At 43.8% G+C, this 24,177-nt stretch overlaps 1 protein-coding gene across 2 annotated transcripts in view; it reads right to left on the bottom strand.

Moving 5' to 3' along the window:
• Positions 1 to 24,177, bottom strand: part of ABCA5 (ATP binding cassette subfamily A member 5) — a 510,372-nt gene that overhangs the window by 439,040 nt on the left and 47,155 nt on the right. For both annotated transcript variants that reach the window (XM_029599288.1, XM_029599289.1), the window contains 2 exons: positions 21,617 to 21,846; positions 18,210 to 18,351 (listed from right to left, as the gene is read on the bottom strand). In XM_029599288.1, coding sequence (XP_029455148.1) covers positions 18,210 to 18,351; positions 21,617 to 21,846 — 372 coding nt within the window. The remainder of the gene's footprint in view (positions 1 to 18,209; positions 18,352 to 21,616; positions 21,847 to 24,177) is intronic.

The raw sequence follows: 24,177 nt of genomic DNA, 5'->3' as shown, positions 1-24,177 counted from the left end.
CTCAATTGCTGTACCACTTAAGCCACTGCTTGAGTACAGAGGTCTTCTGACTTCACCCAAATGAGCAAATCGTCCAGATATGGATGCACCAACATGCCTGTTTTCATGAGCGTCGCTGCCCCCACCACTATCACCTTGGCAAATGTATGTGGTACTGTTGCAAGACCAAATGGCAGGGCACAAAACTAAAAGTGGTTCCCGAGAACCATGAAACATAGAAATCGCTGATGATCTGGGCGAACTGGAATTCTCCTTTGTGCACCACTATAATCACTGATCGCAGAGTTTCCATTCAAAAACAGGGAACTCGGAGGGACACATTCACCTTCTTTAAATCCAAAATTCAGTGGAAGGACCCTTCCTTTATTTTAGCACTATGAAAAGGATAGAATATCTTCCCGTTCGCTGCTCCCCCAATGGGAAAGGAACTATGGCCTCCAGTTACCGCAACCGCTCCATGGTTTCTTGAACCACCTTATCTCTTGCTGAACAGAGTGCAAAGGGAAACCATAAACAGGTCTCAAAGCGGACAAGAGAATTCTAACTCATAATCGTCTCTTATTATGCTGAGGACCCTCTGATCTGTTGTGATTTTGGTCCAGTCCTCATAAAATAGAGTCAAACGTCCCCCAATAAGAGGAAGAGAGAGAGGTGGCTTGGCCTCGCTTCATTGTGAGGATTTTGCCCCACCAGATCTCTGGCAGAGACCCTCTCTGCCTGGTTTCCTTCCCCCTCAAAAGGGTTGGCTCCAGGATTGCTGCCTCCTGGTACCTTGCCTTTGAGCCCTTGTCGAGGGCCTATTCGGACAAAACCTTCTACTGGTCCGAAACTGGGAACGTCCCGCAAAGGAACCTTTGCTTCCTTTAGGCTTATCTTCTGGCCTTTGGTCTCACCAAGACACTTCACGAGCTCCTCTAAGTCTTCTCCAAACAGAAGTTTACCCTTGAAAGATAACGCTCCTAGTCAACACTTAGACCAAACATCCGCTGACCAGTTCCTTAACCAAAGAAGCCATCTAGCTGGAACCGCAGACATCATAATTCTTGAAGAAGTTCCGATAAGGCCGTACAGGGCATCTGCGACATAAGCAGCAGCCACCTCAAGACAGTCTGCCAGCTTAGCCTTGGACGCCGAAAGCATCCTTGTAGCCTGTAGCTGCTGAACCCAGCATAAACTGGCCCTCTGCATACTGTATACAGCCACCTGAATGCCAAGCGCATACACCTCAAATATCTTCCTGAGATGAATTTCCAACTTCCTGTCCTGGATATCTTTCAGCAATGCTGAACCAACCACAGGAATGGTTGTCTTCTTAGTGACCGCAGACACTGATGTGCCCCCCCTTAGGGAGCACCAGCAGCTCGAGTGTGTCCTCAGGCAATGGATATAACTTTGCCATCACCCAGCCAACCTTCAAGCCCATCTCTGGAGTGTCCCGCTCCCAGACCACCAGCTTTTCCACTGACTTGTGAAAAGGAAAGACTTTCACCAGACCCCTCAGGCCATCCATGACCGGGTCCACTCCATCCTGATCAGATTCCTCTTGAGGAACCTTGATCCCCAGCTCCTCGAGAACATGAGGGACTAAGGGCCATAACTCTTCCTTACGGAAGAGACGCACCACCTTCGGGTCATCCCCTTCAGCCATTGGTATCTGGTTCAATCCACCATCCAGGTCTGGTATATCTGGAGTAGGGCTAGGCACAGCTGGGTCAGGAGAGGCAGGATCCTGTTGAACTCCATCTGAATCCTCCCAGATGACAGCCAGACTGCCCGGGTCCATCCTGATCCCAAGGAGCCTGGGCACTCACCGCGGAACCGGACCTTTGGAGCCAGGTCTTTTCCCAGGACGCAGACCACTAGCCCTGTGAGTCTGGGCCAACTGCCTCCCAGCTGCTTTACAAGCTAAATACGTCCTATTCAAGAGGAGGACAAACTCCGAAGAAAACATTTTAGGGTCCTCCGATTCATCCCCAGAAGGATCCCCCTGGTCATCAAATTCAGGCTTCCTCCGGTGGTCAAAACTCTGCCACAGGGGAGGGGAATCCTCACACCCACAAAAAGGCCCTGAAGGGCCTGCAGCCCCTGACAACATGGCTGCCTTTCCCATGCCCAGTGGGGGAGGAGCGGCTGCCTTCAAAGGCACTCCCACACCTACCTTTGGGCTTGTACTGCTGCTCCCACGCGACTTCTGACCACAAGGCCGCCCTTCCCACATCCGGCGGGGGGAGGGTGCCGCTTTCAATGGTGTTCCTGACCTGCCTTAGCTTACACTGCTGCTCTGATGTGGCTTCTGCCGGCCCCAACCTGCCCTCTTCCCCAGAGAGGCAACGGAAGCACAGCCCCAAGCAGGCGAGCCATGCGTGTTTATTGCCGCTCGTGCAGGAAACACTTCCGTGCGCCATCACCAGCAACACACACGCTAAAACTACCTAAGACGCAATGAACTACATTGGTGCAAGGATCCCACTCCCACCTCACAGGCCACCTACAAAGCCTTCATGAACCACTACAGAACCACTATTTTACGCACCAAGAAAGACTACTTCACCAAAAAAATTCATGGCTTTCTCTGTGACCCAAAGGCTCTATTTTCCTATGTATCAATTCTCACTAAACCTGTCCCACCAACCATCCCAGAAGAAGCAGCCCAAAATAGATCCATGGAATTGGCAATATTCTTCGAGAAGAAAATCAACAACCTTCTAGCACCACTGATCACGTCAGCCAACCAACCTCCTCATGTATACAACCTATTCCAAACCACCCAGAAACCCTCACTTGATTCTTTCGAACTCACATCTTCACTTGAAATCGAATCCATACTCAAGAACATGAAGCCTTCGTCCCATCCATCCGACCACATACCCACCAAACTCTTACTAACCGTCCCCAACACCATAGCCAAGCCCCTAGCAGATATCATAAATTGCTCCCTTTCCCAAGGATCTGTTCCCCACTCATTGAAACTTGCATCACTCAAACCTCTACTCAAGAAACCTAACCTGGACCCAGCCAACTCCGCTAACTTCCGTCCCATCGCCAATCTACCATTTATTGCCAAACTAATGGAAAAATTAGTTAACAATCAACTCTCCGATTACCTCGACATCTACAACATTCTATACCCTTCCCAGTTCGGATTCCGGAAACGCCTAAACACGGAATCCCTTCTAATCTCACTTACAGACAACATCCTAATGGGCCTAGATAAAGGCCAATCCTATCTTCTGGCTTTACTCGACATCTCAGCAGCGTTTGACACTGTGAACCATTCAATCCTCATCAACAGACTGTCTGACATCGGCATCTCTGGCACCGCCCTCTGCTGGTTTAAATCCTTTCTCAATAACAGGATCTATAAGGTCAGAATAAATAATAAAGAATCTCACCCGTCTCTTCCACTCACGGAGTACCTCAGGGCTCGTCCCTTTCCCCTACACTATTTAATATTTATCTGTTACCCCTTTGTCAGCTCCTATCATCTCTTAACCTGTCCCACTTCATCTACGCTAACAACGTGTAGCTCCTGATCCCCATCTCAAATCCCATAGCAGAAACCCTTAATTTCTGGAACAGCTGTCTTCACTCCATCAACCTTCTCCTCTCCAGCCTCAACCTTGTCCTCAACACTTCCAAAACTGAGCTCCTCTTCATCTCTCCCAATGACTGCAACACCCTCATCAGCAACCCCGTCATCCCATCAGTGAACTACGTGAGAGATCTAGGAGCTATTTTAGACTCCCGAATGAATTTCAAAAAATTCATAAACACCGCCACTAAAGAATGCTTCAATAAGCTACATGTTCTAAAACAGCTCAGACCCCTCTTACACCAACAAGATTACCGCTCAGTCCTCCAGGCCATACTGTTCTCAAAAATTGACTACTGTAATGCTTTACTCCTCGGCCTTCCTGCCTCCACAACTAAACCATTCCAGATGATCCAGAACTCCGCAGCTCGGATCTTAACCAATTCAAGGCGAAGAGACCATATCACCCCTATCCTCAAAAACTTACACTGGCTTCCTATCAACTACAGAATCCTGTTTAAGACCTTGACCATTATCCACAAAACCATCTACCTTCAATCTCCACTCCAACTCAAAATCCCACTCAACCCGCACTCCTCTGCGAGACCGATCAGATCGGCATATAAAGAATCACTTCGAACCCCCCACAAAATCTTCTCTACACCCCTCCATTAGGAAACGAGTACTGTCTACTGCCGGACCCGCCCAATGGACCTCATTACCACCAGAGCTCCGACAGGAACAATGCCCTTTCACCTTCAGAAAGAAAATGAAAACATGGCTTTTCAAACTTGCCTTCCCCTAACCAATTCATAATCTCCTGTCAGACCTACTCTGTTCCATTATATTCTTCAGTCACGATAGCTGCCGTCTTACTCCTACCTATTATCAGGCAAGCCACCCCGATATTCGCGGCCCCTCCCTCCCACACTCCCCCCGGTCTCTCCCCATCCCGACCCCCTCCCGTCCCTCCCAACTCTCTACACCTCCACTGTTTCTACGTCAACCCCTTATAGACTCACTCACCCCTGAAGAACTGAGTGTTTGTTTGATCTCCGACAAGGTAACTCACCAAGTTAAGTTCATAAAATTCTTTTGTCTACACTATACTACTCATGATCTCAGACATGGTAACCCGCCCAGTTAAGTTTATAAACTACTTATGATCTACACTATAGTAACATTATGAAGAACTGACTGTTTGATTGTTTGTTTGATATCCTACATGGTTACCCGCCAATTTAACTTTATAAAATACTTATTGGTTACTCTATAGTTACTCTATCAGGCCGATACAGTAAGGAGCGGTAGGAAGAGCTGCGTTAGTGCCGGGCGCACCCGCGGTTGCCGCACGCACAGTCCGGCTCACCTACCGCTTGATACTGTATTTAAATAGCTTGCAAATGCAAGCCGCGTCCAAGAAGCGTCCGTGAAGCGTTAGGCCCGCGCAACCCATTTTACTGTATAGAGCGCTATACAGTATCCTGGGTGCGCTGGCCTAACGCTTCACGGACACACTGGTATCTGTCATTTCAAATGACATTTGAAATGACAGGTACCAGGAAGTGGACGGTTCTCCTTCGCTCGGGATTGCCAGTCCTCTCTCCCCTCCTCCTGAAGCAAGGCGCAGGGAGGGGGGGAGAAAGGACTGGTGAAACGACATAAAGTGTAAAGCAACGAAGCGACTTACTTTTCTTGCAGCCCTCCTCCGGAGACGGACATCGACGGAGACGGACCGTGGCTCCCCTGCCTCCCGGGGGGCAGCCAGCGGCGAAAGCGGCCCCGCCGGTGAAGATGGATGCCTGCACAGGCGAAAGCGGCCCCTGTGCATGCAATTTGGCCGCTCAAGACGTGACGTCACATGCCGTGACGCCAAATGTCGTGACGTCACGCCTTGAGCGGCCCAATTGCACGCACAGGGGCCGCTTTCGCCCATGCAGGCATCCATCTTCGCCGGCAGCTGCCTCCAGGAGGCAGTGGAGCCGTGGTCTGTCTCCGCCAATGTCCGTCTCCGGAGGAGGGCTGCAAGAAAAGTAAGTCACTTCGTTGCTACTTTTTTTTTTTTCCGCTTAACCTTTTAAGTGAAACTTAGGTTTTGCTTTCTTCACTATCATTTTCTATGTTGAGAAATATGCTTCTTGCTTTAGAGAAGTCTTTGCTACCCATTGTAAGAGAAATAGTAGGTATTGTTGAGACAGACGGGAATTTGATACTGCAATATGCTTTGGACCATTAATTTATCAAACATGGAAACTGAAAAAAAGCAAACATGAAAATCTGCTAATCGTAGCAGCTCGTTTTGGAATAGTCGCTTTTTCGATTTTTTTTTTTTTTCGCTTTTTCCCGCTTTCGTTGCTTCAGGAGGAGGGGAGAGAGGACTGGGGCTGCCCCGGAGACCAGTACCCATGGACGCGGCCAGGGCAGGTGAGCGGGGGCTGGGGGAAAGTTTGCCGCCTACCCTTACCCCTGCCTCTAACGCAGGGGTAAGGGTAGGCGGTAAGTTAGCAGGTTAAACGCACGGCAAAACAGCAGGGTAAAAAAGCGATAGTCAGGGCGCGCGTTACTGTATGGGAGGGAATAGCTAATTCGATCGTTTACATCTAATATACATGCCGCGGGCGGAATGGGTTACCCGGTGATTTAAAGAGTCGGTAAGAATGGGTTAAAGGGGATAGTGTATCGCGGGTTGGACTAACGCGGCCGAAAAGTGAGTAGAAAGCGGGTTAGGAGCAGGGTAACCGCGGCTGCACTTTACTGTATTGACCTGTATGTTAGCTATTTCTTCCTGCTCTCTTGTCCTGAATTTGCATTACCCTGTTTTTTGTAACTTCCTCCTATACTTTTGGTTACCCCACGTTTTGCTGTAAACCGGTACGATAAGATATTTATCTTGAGCATCGGTATATTAAAAGATTCTAAATAAATAAAAAAATAAATAAAACAAGGCCCAACCATGTGGTAAACACAAGCGTCGCCGCGCCACACAGCCGACCCGTTCAGCTGCTCGAGAACACCCTTTCCTGCAGCTAGCGATCACCTCAGGGGCTCCACACAGCCTTCCCAGCTGTCCACCCTGCCGCTTACCTACAGGTTCTCTTCCCCCCCTTTTTCTTTTAAACTTTAATGAAAAATTTATCAAATATACTTTCCTGAGGCTGAAGAGCTGTGGAACTCGAACTGTTCTCCTGGGAGAGGAGGAAACCAGCACCACCAGCTGTATACTTCACAGCAGCGAAAGACAAGCCCGGCAAGGGTCCCCAACCCCCTGCTCACACACCTCAATACCAGGAGGGATAGCCCACCAGGGCCTAGCAACCTCCCAGGAGGATCTCCTAAATTCCTATGTTTCTCCTTTTTTTTTTCCCCCAGACTACAGAGATTGCACCTCTACCATCTGCTGGAGACTGCAGGTGGCACTCCAGGTTATATGCCCCTGCAATTTTCTCTGTCTCCATCTGCTGGCAGGGAGGCATAATCCCAGGAGTCTGGACTGATCTGGGTATGAACAGGAATGTGTGTATGTGTAAGACAGAGTGAGAGCTGGAATATGTAAGAGTTGGTGTGAGGATGTGTGTGTATATAAGAGAGTGGAAGAGAGAGAAAAATTGTTTATGTAAGAGAGGGCATGTCTATGAGAGCATGGGTGTGTATGAGAAGTAGTGTGTGAGAGAATGAACATATGTAAATGTGTGTATTTGTACGCAAGAAATGAAAGCCTGTGTGTGTGAGAGAAAGAGCCTGTGTGCATGCATGTGTATGTGTATTTGAGAGAGCCTGGATGTGTATGAGAGAGGGAGTTTATGAGAGAATGAACATGTGTGTTTGTGTGAGCCTGTATGTGAGTGAGCGAGAGTATGTGTATGAGGAAGAGAGAACCTATGTATGTGAGAGAAGGTGTGTGTAAGAGAAGGAGTGTACAAGTGAATGAATATATATATGTGTGTGTGTGAGAGAGAGAGAGACTGACTCAGGATGACTGGAAATCAAAAGATCCGAGGTATGGAGAGCAGGAGACAAAAATTTTTAATCTTTATTAGTTTTAATTATTGGGTGTTATTTGATGTTTCTGCTGTTTTGAAATATTTTATTGATGTTTTGAGAAATGTATATTTAGGGGTAGATTTTTTTAAAAAGCGCGATCGCGTACTTTTGTTTGCGCAGCAGGCGCAAACCCCCCCCCTTACCTTTGTCCCTAGATTTACGCCTGCGAGAAGCAGACGTAAATCTACGCGTGTCAGCGGACTGCTGGCGCGCCGTCTTCTGACCCAGGGGCTGGTCCGGAGGCCTGGACCATGCCCCCGGTCCCGGCCCCGAAACGCCGCGTCATCCGGTCCCGCCTCCGACACGCCCCCTTCAGAAAACCCCGGGACCTACGCGCGTCCCGGGGCTCTGCGCGCGCCGGCAGCCTATGCAAAATAGGCGCGCCAGCACGCAAGGCCCTGCTCGCGTAAATCCAAATCCGCCCGTTAATCATTAGATGTTTTATTCATCAGATTTTTTGAAATATAGTATTTATTCTTTTTATTAGTATGGTTTTATTATTATGATTCATGATTTATATTTATTGATTTTATTGTTTGATGTTCTATGAGGAATGGTAATGGTGTACAGCTAGAACTGGCCAGGGCTTTCTTTATTGTATATAGGGCCCTCAGGAGTTTTTCTTGTAATGTCTTATAACCACATTACAGATATGGTTAATCTCAAGTCAAGGTATGCATAGTCTAGGGGTGTGCTCTATTTCTTGGTTATTTAGACAGCATTTTAAATTTGTGATGGAGATTTTTTGGTGATATGTAATTCAGAGATACTTAATTGATAGAAAATTAAAAATGTCTTTTTATTTTGTAGATGCAGCATTTCTATATCTAAAGAATGTATATTTCTATATTTCTCAGGCCAGCACTGGAGTGGTGGTGGAAACTGAGGGAGAGATAAAGCGTGCCCTTCACCGCTAATCCATTTCAATCTGATCAGTGAAAGTATCTGTCCTTTTATTTATTTATTTTAACAACTTTTTTATACCTACATTCGTGGGTACATCATGTCGGTTTACATTGAACTAAGAGAGAAAAATACATGGAACAGGGATGAGGGGAGCCACCGAACAAGGAAGAAAACAGGGAGAAGGCAGTGGGGAGCGATAAAACTTAGGGGGTGGCAATAACAGGGGGAATAACATTATGTAAGTATATAGCAGAAAATAGGTAACAATATAACATTATAATATTAGTTAAAATAGACCAGTATAAAGTAGGAGTAATATAACGAGGGAGATAGGGATGAGGGGCAGGGAGGATTATGCTGGGAAAGCCTGCTTGAAGAGCCATGTCTTTAACTTTTTCCTAAATTTGTATAGGCAGGGCTCAGTGTGAAGTTCAGCTGGTAGAGCATTCCAGCGTGTGGGACCTGCAACTGAAAGGGCTCGTTCCCTCGTAGAGGAGAGGTGGGCGTTCTTAAGGGAGGGGGTGTAAAGAGTGCCTTTGTGGGTGGTTCTCACAGGGCGGCTGTGGAGGGTGAATCGCAGGGGCCCTTCAAGCCAGTTGGAGTTGTGGTTGTATAGAGTTTTGTGGATAATGGTTAAGGTTTTGAAAAGGATATGTGAGGGTATGGGGAGCCAATGAAGCTCTTTGAGTACAGGCGTTATGTGGTCAAATTTGTGGGAATTCGTAAGGGTTCTGGCTACTGCATTTTGCAGCATTTAAAGTGGTTTGATGATAGCATATGGAAGGCCCAGAAGTAGGGAGTTGCAGTAGTCCATTTTTGGGCAAAAAGTTGCTTATATGACTGTGCGGAGGTCGAGTGCGTGTAATAAGGGTTTGAGTTTTTTCATAACTTGAAGTTTATAGAAACCTTCTTTTAGGATAATGTTGATGTATTTTTTGAAATTTAGATGCTGATCAATCATGACACCAAGATTACGTACTAATGGCTATATAGAGGACAAGACTGGTGAAGAGTCGCTTGCAGGGGCTAGCACAGGGTTCTGTGGGTTGGAAATAATGAGCAGCTCTGTTTTTGCAGTGTTGAGAGATAGTTGGAGGCTCGAGAGGAGGGTGTTTATGGAAAAGAGACATTTCTCCCAGAATAGTAGGGGTTTGGCAATGGAGTCTTGTATGGGTATGAGGATTTGGACATCATCGGCGTATATGAAAAATTTGAGACCAAGTTCAGAGAGAAGATGGCAGAGGGGCAACATATATATATATTGAAAAGGGTGGAGGAAAGAGAAGAGCCTTGTGGGACACCTTGGGAGAGGGGAATATGGGGGGGATTCAGAGTTTCCTATTTTTACAGTATATTTTCTATTGGTCAAGTAGGATTTAAACCAGAGGTAGGCTGATCCCGATATGCCTATGTCTGATAGTCGGGAAAGGAGGAGGTTGTGGCTTATGGTGTCAAATGCTGAGGAGATGTCAAGGAGGGCTAGGATGTAACATTGCCCTTGATCTAGGCCTTTGAGGAGTTTGCCTGTGAGAGCAAGTAGGAGGGTTTTCTCTCCCCCCCCCCCCCCCCCAAGTCTGACTTCCTTACCCTTTGCTATCGAGAAGCAGGGATCAGTTGAGGAGGAAGGAAGGGGCGGGGGAAGATGCCAGCAACAATTTTTGCCCAGAGTGCCATGTGACCTAGAGCCAACCCTATCCACTATCCCCATCCATCAGAACTTATTTCACCACACACGGCAAGTCTCACGCATTAAGCGTGAGATACACGCATCAGGAGGGGTCTCACTCTCTCAAACTGTGATCCCACCCCTCATGCATTTGGCTGCCAGGAGAAGGGGCAGCAAAATATTCCGAGACCCTGCCTGCCAGCAGCCAAAGAAGAAGGGCCATCAATTCTTTGTCCAAAATGGTATAAAAAAGAGGAAACAGTCCCCAATGCTAGCGTTTCAAGAACACTCTGCTGTCTGATTCAAGGGACCTCTAAATATCCATTTGCTCATATCATTAAGCAGTGCCAATACTAGCCTCTTCGTGGCAACTTGAATCTGGGAACAGAAAATAAAAACACCATCTTAAAAAAACTTCCTTATGGTGGGAAACCTGTTCTCATGTTTTTGCATAGTGAGTAGCTATTAGTTGCAGTTATGTACCAATCAGAGATGAATGTTGATGCCCACTTTAAAAAGCCTTTTTAAGATAGTGTTTTTGCTCTCTATTGCCAGATTCAAGTAACTGTGAAGTATCCACTATTGGAACTGCTTAATGATATGAGCAAATGGATATTTAGAGGTCCCTCTGAAGTAGACAATGGCACATTGTTGAAATGCAAGCACTGGGAACTGTTTTTTCTTTTTACACCATTTTGCACAGAGAACTGACAATAAAGTTTGCAACACTTCTAATATGCTGTTTTGATTTCAATCTATGTGCAGTTTCTGTTCTGAAGACTGATCAGGATGTTGTTCCCTTTGCTGGCATAAGATAAGTGTTGATTTTTGAATATTTTTTGGTTGAATTGTTGAAAATAAGCCTTAAGTTTCAAAAAACATTTTTTGGAAGTGCATATTTATAGCAGTGCTCTGTAATGCTGGTTACTTAGTGAATACATTGCACAATATTTAATTACTTCTTTCAAGTGGTGACTCCCCATTGTTGTTTTGGGATATTGGTATGGGAGTGCAGTGTACCTTTTGTTTTCAGTTGTTCCCTAAAGTACTATTTCAACAGCAGAAAAAGCTTTGAAAATTGCCCTCCTGATGTGTTTTTATTTTGCCATCTCCTACCAGGTGAGCTGCGGGATGACAGAGGAGGGGATAGGGAACGGAATGCCCTGGAGTAGAAGGCAACAGGCTACCATGCTGGGAAGCAACAGCTGTTCCCATAACTGTGTCACATAAAGAACAAAGTGAACGGGGAAATCTGCAGAACACTCTAGGGATGCTTGAGGAACCCCAATTGAAAAACGCAAGCCTAAGCTCTAATAATTCCGTTTTTCAAAGCACTCCAATAACAGTGAGGGAGTCTCAAGGCAGCCTGCATTATTCTAATGGTTTTAACTCCCTGATGCTCTTTTCTTTCATGCTAATCACATAGCACTTCATGCACCGGGAATAACTAGTTGGTAAAGATTGCTCACTTTCTTCCACTAAGCAGTCACTTAGGCCTGGCATCCCTATGACTATATCTCTGGTCATTTTAACTCCATTATTCATCTGATCAACCCTTTTCATTGTGACATGCAATTAGCAGATACACAACAAACAAAGATGCTGGTATCTTGTTTTAAACCCTTTCAAGTCCCTTCAATCATTTGTTCTATAATTATAGGTTTTATATCATATATTAGTACTTACCAGGGTTTCTGATCATTAACAAAAGAAAGAGAACCCCAGAAGCTTTTAAAATCTTCAGACACACATTAAAATTACATTTTGCTGGATCTGAATGTGAACTGGATTGCTTAAAAGTAAAGAAATGGCCTAGCACTTAGGAGCATTTTCACTCAGATAGCCATCCATCCATGCTGTTTAAAAGAGCCTTAAGGTATTCATATAGCTTTCAAAATATTCACCAGATATTGTACTATTTAATAGAAATAAACAAAACAATTTCAATTCTTAGTGCAGCATTAGGTAAGCACCAAAGCACTAGATATATGGTGTAATAAATACAAGTTAAAACAGAAAACGAAAGTGGCAAAATATTACTAACAAGCTCTACATCAAAGTACAAACAGCAACTGTTACATGTGTTAATTCAACATTTGGGCTTTCATTAACTGAAAATATTTTTGACGTGTTTTTCTCATTATACTAATTAGAAAAAGAAATGGAAGATCAACAAGGGATTAAAACTTCTTAAGCATTAGGCACAACAGAGGCTTGATGCATATGAACAGAAGGTCTTGAGTCAGTTTAGAGCAGAATGGTTAATCCAAGCCATGCCTGAGGGACAACTGGTCCACTACAGGTACTGCTAATAAAAGGGAGCAAGAGAGACTGGCCTGATGGCTCAGTGACAATACATTGCAGTGCCATATAGAGGACCTGGGTTCAATTCCTGGGTCAGATCCTCTACGTCCCAGGTCAGCCAGCACTAGAGATACTGTGAAGCAGTAGTCAAAGCCCCTGCAGGGTAGGAGTCCCAGTTGTCATGCAAAAGCAGGGGTGGATTGGCCTATCAGGGGATCGGACATCCCCCGGTGGGCCGATCGTTCTAGTCACGTGGTCTGCCGTGCGTGGCCGTGACAGAGCCGCACTCGGCAGACCACGTGACATGTCCTGGGCCAGCCTGGGCAGCGAATACCCGGGCCGGTCCAACATCGTGAGTCCGCCGCTGTGCAAAAGTAACACCTAGTGGCCGCATTTAGGGCCCATGATTGTAGGGTTCTGGAAAGAGTCCTGATGCATAGACCCCCAGCCAATGACTGTTGCAATAATTTGGTTGGGTGACTTGGTAGGGAAAAAAAATCCCTGGGTAATTGTGAATAAGGGCTCATGGTGATGGATCCCAGCCCTAGCTCCGATTCAACTGGAAGTCCACAGAAGCAGGAGGAAACTGCCACTGTCCTGTCAAACCCTCCAAAAAAAAAAAAAAGAAGCAAGCATCACAAGTGGACAAGAAAAGTGAGTAATTTAGGTCTGGCAAACATCTCAGAGGTATATTATGCAATGCCATAATGTAAAGGTTGGTGTGAGTTGGCCAACATACCCTGTAGCGGAAAAGACTGGAGCGTCATCTATACCAGCCACCTCCCCTGCAGATTAAGTCCTTGGGTCTGGTGGCTGGCAGGTCTTGGGCAAGTCCTTAGAGTGGAAACAAGAGCAAGAATCCACAATAGGGTCAGGACAGGCAGCGGGCAGACAGAGTCAGCGTTGGGCCAAGGTCAGGGCAGACTGTAAGCAGATGTGGACAGGTTCAGGCAGAAGGTCAAGATCTGGAAAGTCAATCCAAGGAAGGACGAAGACACACTGAAGAACTGACCATGATGAATGAGCCAAAGCTGGATGAGGTAGACTGGACGAAGTAAGCAGGAGAAAACAAGGAGAGGAGAACAAGGCAAAGATGAGGGTGGAAGAGACAAAGCAAGGCTGGACAAGGCAGGAGAGGGCAAGTGAAGATGCAGGAATGCTGGCAACACTCACTGCAAGGCAGGAGACCCGTTGCTGAGGTGAGAAACTGCTGTATGGCCTTGGCTTAAATAGTCTAAAAGGATGACGTCATCTAGAGGCGTTGCTCAGGGGTATCCGGCACTGTGTGCACACTATGCATGAGTGTTCCGCATGTGCTGAGGTCAACAGGAGACAAGGTGGTGTGGGAGGCTGACTCTGGCAGCTTCCAACCATGCTGAGACTGACCGGCATCAGGAGTGAGTGCCATAGCTCACAATGCCTACCGCAGGCCACGAATCTTAACATAAAAGGATACCATGGGGAAGGATTAAATTAATGTTACAAAGAATTATACCCTGACAGCACATGAAGGAAAGCCAGAGGTGAAACAAAACCCACTCTCTCAGTGAAGGAGAAGAGAAAGATGCTAAGATGTATTTATTTATTTATTTAATGTTTTTATATACCGGCATTTATGATAGAATCACATCATGCCAGTTTACAATTAAGATATGCCAGGTCCTGCTGCCCAACTCCTCTGATCATGCCACAGACTATCCTGGAACACTAATACATAGAAGAAAGTCCATAATGTAATAGAAAAAAAATGAGTTATATGAGTTACCTGTTGAACCATGTCATGCTTACTATTCAGGAAATCAGTTTTATAAGGCTTTCCATCATGCATTTTAATGGGGCAATTTTTAAATTGGTTACTTGCATGCAAAACACCAGGTACAAAACCTACAAGCTGATTTTATGTATTTAGTTATTTTAGTTATTTGGCCAAATTTATTAGATTCCAAATTTATCAAGTCACTTCAGGTGAGGGAAAGCAGAATAAAAATGCAAGACAATAAATAGTAAACACACCAACAAACAATAAAAACACAAAATCATAAAAATATTTAAAGTTTCCTTTTGAAAATCTACTGGCCGGCTAATGCAATAGAGTCTTTACCCTATATACTTTATAGCTGCAAAGCATGCGGGATAAAGAATGCACAGGAATTTCAAAATGAAATCCTGTACATACCTTGCTGCCCTCCCTCCTTCCAGAGCTGCCCCTTTTCACTGTGGTGGTAAGGGGGGTGGGGGACAGAAGAGGGGAAAATTTGAAAGAGGAAAGGGATCTGGCCACAACCCAGACTCTTACCATTTGGGTCTTCTTTTGAGAGGGCCCGAGAATTTCCTCTTTTGCTGGGGTTTCTCTGCCGAGAGACCCGTGGATTTCCTGTTGCTTCCGGGTTGGACCCGGTGAGGTCGGCACTCGGAGGAGGAGCCAGATAGGCCATAAAATCTGCCTATACCGGCGTGACGCCGCCGCAACCCAGACTCTTACCATTTGGGTCTTCTTTTGAGAGGGCCCGAGAATTTCCTCTTTTGCTGGGGTTTCTCTGCCGAGAGACCCGTGGATTTCCTGTTGCTTCCGGGTTGGACCCGGTGACGACGGCACTCGGAGGAGGAGCCGGATAGGCCATAAAACCTGCCTATACTGGCACGACGACGCCGGCGCGACGGCTAAGCCGCGCGCGGTTTTGCCCGGGTTGGAACGGAGTTGGGACGGAGTTCTGTTGGTGGCGGCCAAGGAGAACACTATCAAGCTAAGTACTGTTCTTTCATTGTCTAACTTGTAAGCACCCTGGCTGGGCTAACTCTGTGGAATTTGATAGTTTATGTATTATTAATTCGATATGCCTCATACAAAGAGGAAAGTGAAATTGAGGGAAACCTCTTTAACATCTACACCGAATAAGATGCTTCAACCTATCATTAAGGATTGCTTCCAAGTCTTTTCCACACCTGCACCAGAAGGGGCCGCTGATAGCTTAGCTCAGGAGCAAGAGAAGAGCTATCTGGCCAATGAGACATCTCTTACACCCGGTGCCCCAGAAAAACCTGTCCCTCCATCCATAAGGGCAACAGAAACTCAATCTACATCAAAAGAACTTATAAATTCTCAGAACGAAGAATTGAATGAAACTAAAGCTACTGATGGCATAGGAGAACATTCTTATGCTGAATCAAAGGACTGCTCTTTATTGTCAACAGAAGGAGAGAGTGGTACATTAAAACAGCCAAAAGGGGATTCACAACAGTATGGAATTAAAGATGTACCTATTATAGTTCCAACAAAGTTCTCCATTGAGGAACTGGGATTAATGATGGTGAATGTTCAAAAGTCAATAAATAACCTCACTAAGACTGTCCAGGAAGCCTTAAAGAATAATACCTTTATTGAAGGAAAAATAGATAAATTAGAAAAAAAAAATAATTCTTTTGATTTACAAATAGAAGAAATCCAGAAAGTTCAAACAAATCTGATTAAATCTGTGGTAGAAACCGAAGGGAAAATTGAGTTTTTGGAAAATCAGAATAGAAAATTTAATTTGAGAGTGTTAAATTTCCCAAAAATACATCTAGCTTCACCTGGGGATTTATTTAATAGTTATTTAAAGAACACCTTGAAATATTCTGATAACTCTATTCCTACATTATCAAAAATGTATTATATCCAACAATCACAAAAAGAAAAAGATCAACAAAATCAGGGAAATCTGAACCTAACTGACTTCCTGGAAAAGTCTTATGAGGCACATGTTGATAATAGGGCAACACTATTGGTTCAATTTACATCTCTCTTAGAGAGGGATGCAGTATTAAAACAACATTTTAAATGTCAAAAACAGGACTTCTATGGATCTCCTATAAGAACATTTCCTGATGTTACCCAAGTAACTCAATTGAGACGTAAAAATTTTATTGCTTTAAGAAAAGAAGTATTAGATAGAGGGACGCAATTCATCTTAAAATACCCATGTAGATGTTTTATAAAGCATAGAGATAACAGGTATATCTTTATTGCTCCAGAACAGCTCCGAAATTATTTGGACACTCACCCTTAGATACTGTATTAATTGGGAACAAAATGTGTTTTTTGTGGAAAAGAGACTAGAATATCTTTAAAAAAAATTTCTTAATTGCTCCAAAGTTAACTTAGTCTGTAGGTTCTCCAATTCCTTCTTAAATTTCCTATGTTTTTGGATGCCATGTGATACTATGTGGAGTAATTATGTTTCTTAGGAATAAGTCTAAAACATAAGTATCCATAAATTTGTTTGTGTTTAAATTTGAAATGCAATAAAAATAAAATTATAAAAAAAAAGAGGAAAGGGATCTACCCACAGAAAACCCTTTGAAGATTGCTATAAACATTTTTTTAAATAGGGCTGGGAGGACCTGATTTAAGTTTCAGGCTTAAAAGGTACAAAAAAAAGGCAGCAAATCCATTTTCTCAGCCAGTTCTGAAGTAGTTCATCTTTTGTTCAAGGAGCTCAGTTCCTGCATTCTCAGATAAGGAAAAGAAATGCAGAGATATTTCTGTGCAATATCTCTCTTCCAAAAATTGCAAGAAATTAATAGAGCTATTTATCATATCGTGTTAGGGGCCTACGCCCATGATAATGCAATAATGCCCACGATAAATAACGCACACGAGATGCATATAATGTTTCCCAAATGGGAGGACTTTGGGCAGAGTAAATTAAAATGAGGGGTGCTTAGTGTTGCATGCGAAAGTGTACACATGTTATCGCGGGTTTTAACGCCAGAAATAACTACACCTTTTTTCCTGATGTTATGGTATGCATTATGCCCGAAACAGAATTTGTGCTAAAAATTGCAAATCCCATTTTGAGGGGGAGGGGGCGAGAGAGAGAGAGAGGGAGAGCACCAGAGCCTCTGGGGAAGCACACATATTAATCAACTTTTTATACCACTGTAGGAAGGGCAACTAGTAACTCGGGGTGAGGTTTTGGTGGTGCCCTAGGTTTTGGGGGGCATTTTTACATGCACAGTCACAGGTACGAACAGCACAGTACACATCAGTGAAGATTTGATGTGATTTGGAGTGAGGAAAAGTACACAAAGATGACATTTGTACAATGTACTCTTGACCTAGTTTGATGAACTCTCTACCTAGCTGCTATCAAGCTAGGTCCAGAGTACAATGTACAAATCTCATCTTTGTGTACCATTCCTCACTCCAAATCACATCAAATCTTCAATGATGTGTACTGTGCTGTTCGTACCTCTGACTGTGCATGTAAAACTGCCCCCCCCCCCAAAAAAAAAAACAAAACCTCACCCCGAGTTACTAGTTGCCACTCCTACAGTGGTCTAAATAGTTTTCTTATATAAGAGCCTTATACAGAGTCAGTCAGTCAGTCAGTCAGTCAGTCTCTCTCTCTCTCTCTCTCTCTCTCTCTCTCTCTCTCTCTCACAAAAAGTGGTAAAACCCTGCCTGGATGCAATGTGAAAATATTGTGGGTATGTTCTGCTACCTTGAAAATTACCTTAACCATGCCCTTTTTTATCACAGGTGCTATTCTTGTGAAATTTATAGCAAAATGATAAATATAGGTCTAAGTGCTTGGGCAAAAGATGTGCTATTTCAAAATGTAATAAGCGAACTGACAAACATCCTCTTTGTGCTTTTCTTTTTTGGCCTTATCTTTGTCTAAATATAAGAGCTTACAAATCACTGTATCTAGCATTTACAAATAAACAAAAACCATCAGACAAAATGGATCGAGTACGGGTGCTAATGTTAATACTCACCGAAGACATGCCATAGAAGAAAAACAGAAAAAATATCAGAAACCAGTTGCTTTTAGAGAATGGTGAGATGACCGTTACAGTGATGGCCATCAGAAATGACATAACCAAAATAAATCCTGCATACAGGAGAACCCAAGAAAACCTGCAACAAAACAATACAACACATTCAGTGCATCCTTGACATTAGATGGTCAGAGTGCCCTCAAAATGTTTATTGCTTGTATTAGTGGAGAATGTAAAGTCACACCAAGAACAATTTTCTATGGATCAAAGTTTGTGAAAAGTGTCCCCTTGCTGAGCGACTAAATATGAGTGATTCTATAGGCAAGTACAAGTCAGATGGGTAAATTGAGGTTTCAAATAAACACAGTTTCCCACACCTAGCCCTATCCACAGATAAAGCAGGGATGAAGTACAGAGGCACTTTTATATCTACAAAACTGAAAGTGAATTTTGAAAGGAAAGCTACACAGGTAGCATCCCTTTGAAAATGCACTACAAGTGATACAGATAGAAAAGCGTCCACATACTTTGCCACTTAATGAAAATAGCCTCATTTTGTTCTATATTCTGATTCACACTTCACTCTTCAAAGGTTAAGCAGATGTCCATATTCTCATAGCGAACCCGGAACAATGACTTCTGATTGTGAGCAACCCTATCACAAAGCATGTGACTACGGAGTCATGACTCATGCAGAGCAAACCAGGGGTTCTCAACTCCAGTCTTAGATGGCCAAAACAGGTCTGGTTCCCAGGGCAAATACGCCATGCAAATTAGCCTTGCTCTTAAACAAATGTATGAAAATACAGTGATGAATATTTTTATCCTGAAGACTGAACCTTGCTGAGAACTCTCAGTTTGAATTCCATCTCTAACAGTGTATTAATTAGCCAGTTAGTTTATTTTATTTAATGTTACACATGCTTTATAATGTATATGTCATTTGTTTTTTAATGTATATATTTTTATTTTATTGTTCTTTGCTCAGAGGTCTAGAGGGTAATGGAGCATGTAATACATCTAACAAAATAAATATTAAAAAATTGTTTTTTCGAAAGGCCAAAAATTCCAGTATCATCCTGGCTTCACTGATATTTCTTCTATATTGCTTTTAGGAAATATGATTAGAGGCAGATGGAAATGGGTTTAAGACTCCTGTGCCCAGACACAAAGAGTACAAGATTTCCAATTAACCTTCAAGAATAACCTTCAAACGTTTTGCTCTCTTCTCCCTTTCCATTATAAAGTCCAAAACTGCAGAGACCTGCAGTAGCCAAGTTCACGAAGATGCACCCATCCAGTTATTTCTAATGCTGTATTTAAATCAGCCAGACTATCTTCATGCCTAGCACCTCTTAGGAATAGAGTCTGTGTATCCTACATTGGCACAAGCTTGCAAACATACTAATGGGGACCCTTTTCTGGATGGTTCCAAGAAGGCAAGAATCACACTCAGTCCCAGGGCTGATACAATCCAACAGCCCCGGGGTATGGATTCTCCAATATGGGGGGAGGGGGCAGGGAGAAAAAAGACCTCCAGAGTCCAATGTGTAGGGGGTGACTCCTGCTGTGAGTGCTATCTCTTCCTGGATATTAGACTGTGACTTGAGTGTAGGTGATGAATAAGTAAAGATGGACATTCTAGAAGGATGGTCCATCTCAAATTTTACAGTAGATCTTCCAATGTGATTACCCTGCATCATATACACTTAATTCTGGTTGCATTCATGTCCCAAAGCTATTCTCAATTGTCTCTCTCTCTTTCTGTGAACACACAATCCAGAGCATGGTCTGGGCAAACATTTCAGGGGGCATGGGGTTTCCTATTGGCTCAATACCTGAGGTCCAGATATATTTCACCTTCTTCAACTCCAAATCTTCTCTCTCTTTCCTGGGGTGAAAACTCCATTAGGGGACTCCAGATAGAAAAAAAAAGACTTCTCAGTCTCATTTCTCCTCTCGGGGGATCTTTCAGGCAGAAAGGTCCAGAGCTGTAGGAAAAGAACCTTCTCTCCTTTCCCTTCACTGAACAGCTAGGATAGTAGCAAACATCTTCCTCCCAAAACAAAAAAAGGCAAACATCTTCCACAAAAACTCTTAGTCACTTAGCCAAATGTCACCACTGTCTACCCCCTCGGTGTGAGATAGAATCAGCAGATCCTCTTTCCCTATCTTTCCCAAGTCATAGGGATTTTCCTTTCCTGATCAAGAATAGGAAATTTAAAAAAAATCAAAAAACCAAAGTAGTAGATTTTAAAAGCATTGCCTGTGCAAAAACAGCCACATGTGGACTGTGCTTGAGCAATGTGAATTTTAAGAAGCCAGGAAGGACGCATGTACAGAATATGGGCAGGGCCAAGACTGACACATGTAATCACAAATTTTGCAAAGGCAATGTGTGTATGTTACCTATGTAACTTTGCTACAGGTCCTCATGAGGCACAGGAGTCAGAGTGAGAGAAAGAGAGACTGACTTTGTAGAGAGTCAGTCTGACACTCTCTATATAGGTACCACTGTAGAGGGGCACTTTGAATTTGGGTGGGTTTTCAGAAGGTGGGTTGGGGTTAGGGTGGGTTGTATTACAGACACATTCAGAGGTATTCATTGTAAAATTCACATCACTAAAGAATTTTAGTTTTTATAAGCAATGAAAGTCTATCAAGAGGAGTAGATTTGTATACTGCAGTCTCCGCTAGCTGCACTGTACAAATCAACTCCTTTTCATCACTTATAAGGACTAAAGTTCTTTAGTGATGTCAATTTTAGAATGAATACCTCTGAATGTGTCTGTAACACCACCCACCCCAATTCAAAGTGCCCCTCTACAGTGGTACCTATATATAGAGTGTCAGACTGATCCTATACAGAGTCAATCTCTCTCTCTCTCCCATCTGTTGGCATATGTACACCATGAGTAGTTAAAATGCAGTGTATATTTGCTTGCACTTATGGGCACACGTGTTTCTTTTAAAATTTACCAGTTAGAAGGCAACCTCTCCAACCTGGTTTTAGACCACAGAGGTAAATTGCCCCATCCTATTTCAGGCTACTAAGATCATGAAGCTCAGTCCTCAGACAGAGGAGAATAAGCGCTCACTCCTTCACCTTCTCAGTCCAACTAAAAAATGCCATACTAATCTCCTGCCTATCTGCCTTTAAGCAGACAGATGTTCAACAGCCTCACAGGGAGATGCTGTTAGAGAATGATATGCTCTTCTCCTAACTTTTCTACCCCATGCCCTAGAGACTAGGGTCATTTAGAAGAGATCCCAAGGGGTCACTACATAAATGTTAAGAAAACCTGTCATGTGCGTCTATGATTTTACTCAAATTGTCCGTCTGGATTGGAGTTATCTTGACTTAACAACAACAACAACAACAACAACATGTTCTATAATCATACCAGAAGGCAGTGTCATGAAGTCCCATTATCCTTAAGTATTCCTTTAACTTCTTCTCCTTTTCTGCTACAACATGAATAGATAAATAGTATCCAAAAGGCAAAAACGTCATGGTAAGATACATGAAAATTATTGCCCGAGGATAGGTGTCTATTTCTATAATGGCTGGCTCTTCCATTGTGCCAGCTTCCGTTGCCTTAAGATTCTCCCAAACAGAATAGTTGGTCTTTAGCTATAACAAAAATAAATGAAATGACAAAGACAAGATTAATCAACTAGATGTATACTAATTATAATGCCACAAACAGAAGCCAACTCCTCTCAATGTTAACAATCAAAAAAGCACCAAAGAGAGGGAAATAGAATTCAAATCCTATTACCACCAAACAATATACACAAGAGACAATATCATAAACCAAAGCTCAAGAATTGTAATCTACTGTCTCTCGCCCACAATGGGCCTCAGGCAGTCAGCCCTCTGAGCAGCATTTTTGTAATCATTTATTGTCTCTTGTATTTTTACTCTTAAAACTCTATTATCCAATTTTTTAGCCAAACTTTATTAAACGCATCTCTTAAAATGATATCGACCTGTTGTCTCTATATTGAAACTGGAATATTTAGCCAATTCAGACGCTCATCAGCCACAAATTTTCAACTGGAGCAAATCCTCAAATTTTAACACCCAAATGTTTCACCCGACATGGGCCATGTTTCGACTATTACAGTCTTCTTCAGGGAAAATAGTTATTGTCCACCATCGGCACAATATTCTCTTAACCCGGACACTCAAATCAGCTCGAGCTGAGACACCATGTTGTGGCATTTACTTTGAAGAAACGTGATTTGAGTGTCCGGGTTAAGAGAATATTGTGCCGATGGTGGACAATAACTATTTCCCCTGAAGAAGACTGTAATAGTCGAAACATGGCCCATGTCAGGTGAAAAATTTGGGTGATGAAATTTGAGGATTTGCACCAGTTGAAAATTAGTGGCTGATGAGCGTCTAAATTGGCTAAGTATTCCAGTTTCAATATAGACACAACAGGTCGATATCATTTTAAGAGATGCGTTTAATAAAGTTTGGCTAAAAAATTGGATAATAGAGTTTTAAGAGTAAAAATACAAGAGACAATAAATGATTACAAAAATGCTGCTCAGACGGCTGACGACTGCCTGAGGCCCATTGTGGGCGAGAGACAGTAGATTACAATTCTTGAGCTTTGGTTTATGATATTGTCTCTTGTGTATACTGTTTGGTGGTACTAGGATTTGAATTCTATTTCCCTCTCTTTGGTGCTTTTTTGATTACTAATTATGATGACCGAAAATAAAGCAAATGTTGCTTACCTGTAACAGGTGTTCCCACAGGACAGCAGGATATTAGTCCTCACATAGGGGTAACATCACAGGATGGAGCCCAATCACGGAACACTTCTGTCAAAGTTTCCAGAACTTTGACTGGCTCCTACTGGGCATGCCCAGCATGGCACTAACCCTGCAGCCAGGAGGAGTCCCCTTTCAGTCTTTTTAAAAAGCTAGAGGTAGTGCCGAAAATAAAATAAGAAAATGTTACGAACCCAATATCGTGGGGCGGCGGGCGGGTTTCATGAGGACTAACTTCCTGCTGTCCTGTGAGAACACCTGTTACAGATAAGCAACATTTGCTTTCTCACAGGACAAGCAGGATGGTAGTCCTCACATATGGGTGAGTACCGAGTTGAGGATGTCCGAGTATGCACCAAACGTACTCGGGCGTGCAAGGCACTAGGCCTGACATGAAATTTGGCCGAGGGCATCCTAAACCCCACCGGGCAGGCGGAAGGGTGTTGGTACGTCACGTTGTAAATAGGTTGCGCAAGACAGACTGGCCGAAGATGGAATCTTGTCTTCCGGCTTTGTCCAAGCAATAGTGGGCTGTAAAACTATGGAGAGAACTCCAGGTAGCAGCCCTGCAAATGTCAGGAAGCGGCACCGAGCGTAGGTGTGCTACTGAAGTCGCCATGGCCCTCACAGTGTGCTTTAACACGGACTTGACGTGGAATGCCCGCTTGCTGATAGCAAAAGGATATGCAGTCCGCCAACCAGGAGGAGAGAGTCTGTTTACCCACAGGCTGCCCCAATTTGATAGGATGGAAAGAGACAAACAAATGAGTGCTTTTACTGTGGGCAGCTGTACGGTCTAGGTAGAATGCTAGAGCCCGTTTGCAGTCAAGGGTATGCAGAGCCTGCTCTCCTGGATTGGAATGGGGCCTGGGAAAAAAGGTAGGTAGTGTGATGGATTGATTGAGATGAAACTCCGAAACTACCTTAGGTAAGAATTTAGGGTGAGTGCGGAGTACTGCCCGGTCATGCAGAAGTTTAGTGGAAGGCGGGTAGGTAACTATAGCCTGTAAGTCACTAACTCTGCGAACGGAAGTAATTGCCAAAAGGAAAATCACTTTCCATGTGAGATATCGAAGGTCACAGGATTGAAGAGGCTCAAATGGTGGTTTCATGAGCCGACCCAAAACTAGGTTGAGGTCCCAAGAAGGGGCCGGAGGATGCAGAGGAGGCTTGAGGT

Source organism: Rhinatrema bivittatum, chromosome 4 (assembly GCF_901001135.1).
Source record: "Rhinatrema bivittatum chromosome 4, aRhiBiv1.1, whole genome shotgun sequence".
In the NCBI taxonomy this organism is placed as follows: domain Eukaryota; kingdom Metazoa; phylum Chordata; class Amphibia; order Gymnophiona; family Rhinatrematidae; genus Rhinatrema; species Rhinatrema bivittatum.
The sequence above is the reverse complement of the archived record's forward strand: the minus strand, read 5'-3'. Positions and strand labels throughout refer to the sequence as shown.